The sequence below is a fragment of the Olea europaea genome, chromosome 7 (genome assembly GCF_002742605.1).
Source record: "Olea europaea var. sylvestris chromosome 7, O_europaea_v1, whole genome shotgun sequence".
Lineage (NCBI taxonomy): Eukaryota > Viridiplantae > Streptophyta > Magnoliopsida > Lamiales > Oleaceae > Olea > Olea europaea.
Window position 1 is genome coordinate 7,353,626 of NC_036243.1, and position 1,390 is coordinate 7,355,015.

Sequence of the window (1,390 nt, forward strand, 5' to 3'; positions counted from 1 at the left end):
CATTATCTTGTAGCAGTAAAGGCCTCTGTCAGTGATAAAGGAGGCGTTCTCCTCATCGGACGGGTACATGGGTATTTGGTTGTAATTAGAGTAGGCATCCATGAAGCTCAGGAGCTCATGCTCGGCGGTTGAGTCTACCAATTGATACATTCTCGAAAGTGAGAAGCTGTCTTTGGGGCATACCTTGTTGAGATTGGTAAAGTCAATGCATACTCTCCACTTACCGTTGTGCTTCTTGACTAGCACTGGGTTGGAGACCCACTTCGAGTAGATGGCCTCTCTGATGAAGTCATTCTTGATTAGCTTCTACACTTCTTCCTTCAGAGCCTCATATCTTTTGGGGTTGAGGGCTCTTCTCTTCTATTGGTGCGGGGCAACTTTAGGATCTATCTTTAGGTGGTGGCAGCTGACCTTGGGGTCTATGCCCACCATGTCCTTATGCCTTCAGGCAAAGACATCAAGGTTCTTGCGAAGAAAGCTTTTAAATCTTTCTTTCATGTCATCGCTCAGCCTATGCCTACTTTCAACACCTTCGTGGGATCGCAGGGGTCGACTGAGAAGCTTTTTAGCTCCTCAACGGGAGTGGTTTGGGGTTCGCGCTCAATCACGCGGGGATCGATCTCATCGATCATGGAGAGTTCTTTCTGCTCGGGGGGCGCGTCAATCATGTCAACATCTTCTTGTTCGGGAGGGGCCTCATTTGGGACGTCTGCCATAGCCACATCAATCATGATGACATGTACGTCTCGAGGCTCGACCTTTCTGATAGAGCTCAAGTAGCTTCTTTGAATCCCCTTTGATTACCTTTCACTGTTATCACCCCGTTCTCCGTTGGGAGTTTCATGGACAAGTGGTGGATGAAAGTGACGGCTCCCAACTCCTTCAAGGCTGGTCTACCCAGGACCTCGTGGTAGGCTGACTGACTGTCTACAATAAGGAACTCCATGAAGTTCATGGTGGTTTGGGGGGACTCTCCCATCTCTACCGCCAGTGTTATCTTTCTTCTCGGAGTGATACTATCTCCGGTAAATCCATATAGAGGAGTGGTGGTGGTGGGCGTTAGCTCATGGTCCAGGATCATCTTGTCAAAGGTAGATCCGAACAAGATGTTAACGGAGCTGCCATTGTCTACTAACATTCGCTTGAGTCCATTTCGGGCCACAACGGCCCTTACCACTAGTGCATCACAATGAGGGTAGTGAACTCCTTCAGAGTCTTCATGGGTGATGACGATGGGTGGTACTTGATTTCTTCGGGAGCTGCTGTTTACGATATAACTGGTCAGTGGGAGGCATTTGGCCTCTCGGGCGTAATTTTGTTTTGCATTCCAAGTTTTCCCTTCCACGTAGGGGCATCCAAATATGGTGTCTATTTCGTGAATAAGGGCCTC

The 1,390-nt window shown here is 48.6% G+C and overlaps 1 protein-coding gene across 1 annotated transcript; it reads right to left on the reverse strand.

Moving 5' to 3' along the window:
• Positions 1 to 506: 506 nt before the first annotated feature.
• LOC111397837 lies at positions 507 to 1,138 on the reverse strand. The gene is made up of 2 exons (XM_023024812.1): positions 805 to 1,138; positions 507 to 709 (listed from the first exon to the last, which is right to left on the reverse strand). Exons 1-2 carry the CDS (start codon positions 1,136 to 1,138, stop codon positions 507 to 509), a joined length of 537 nt encoding a protein of 178 aa, XP_022880580.1.
• Between the last annotated feature and the right edge of the window lie 252 nt (positions 1,139 to 1,390).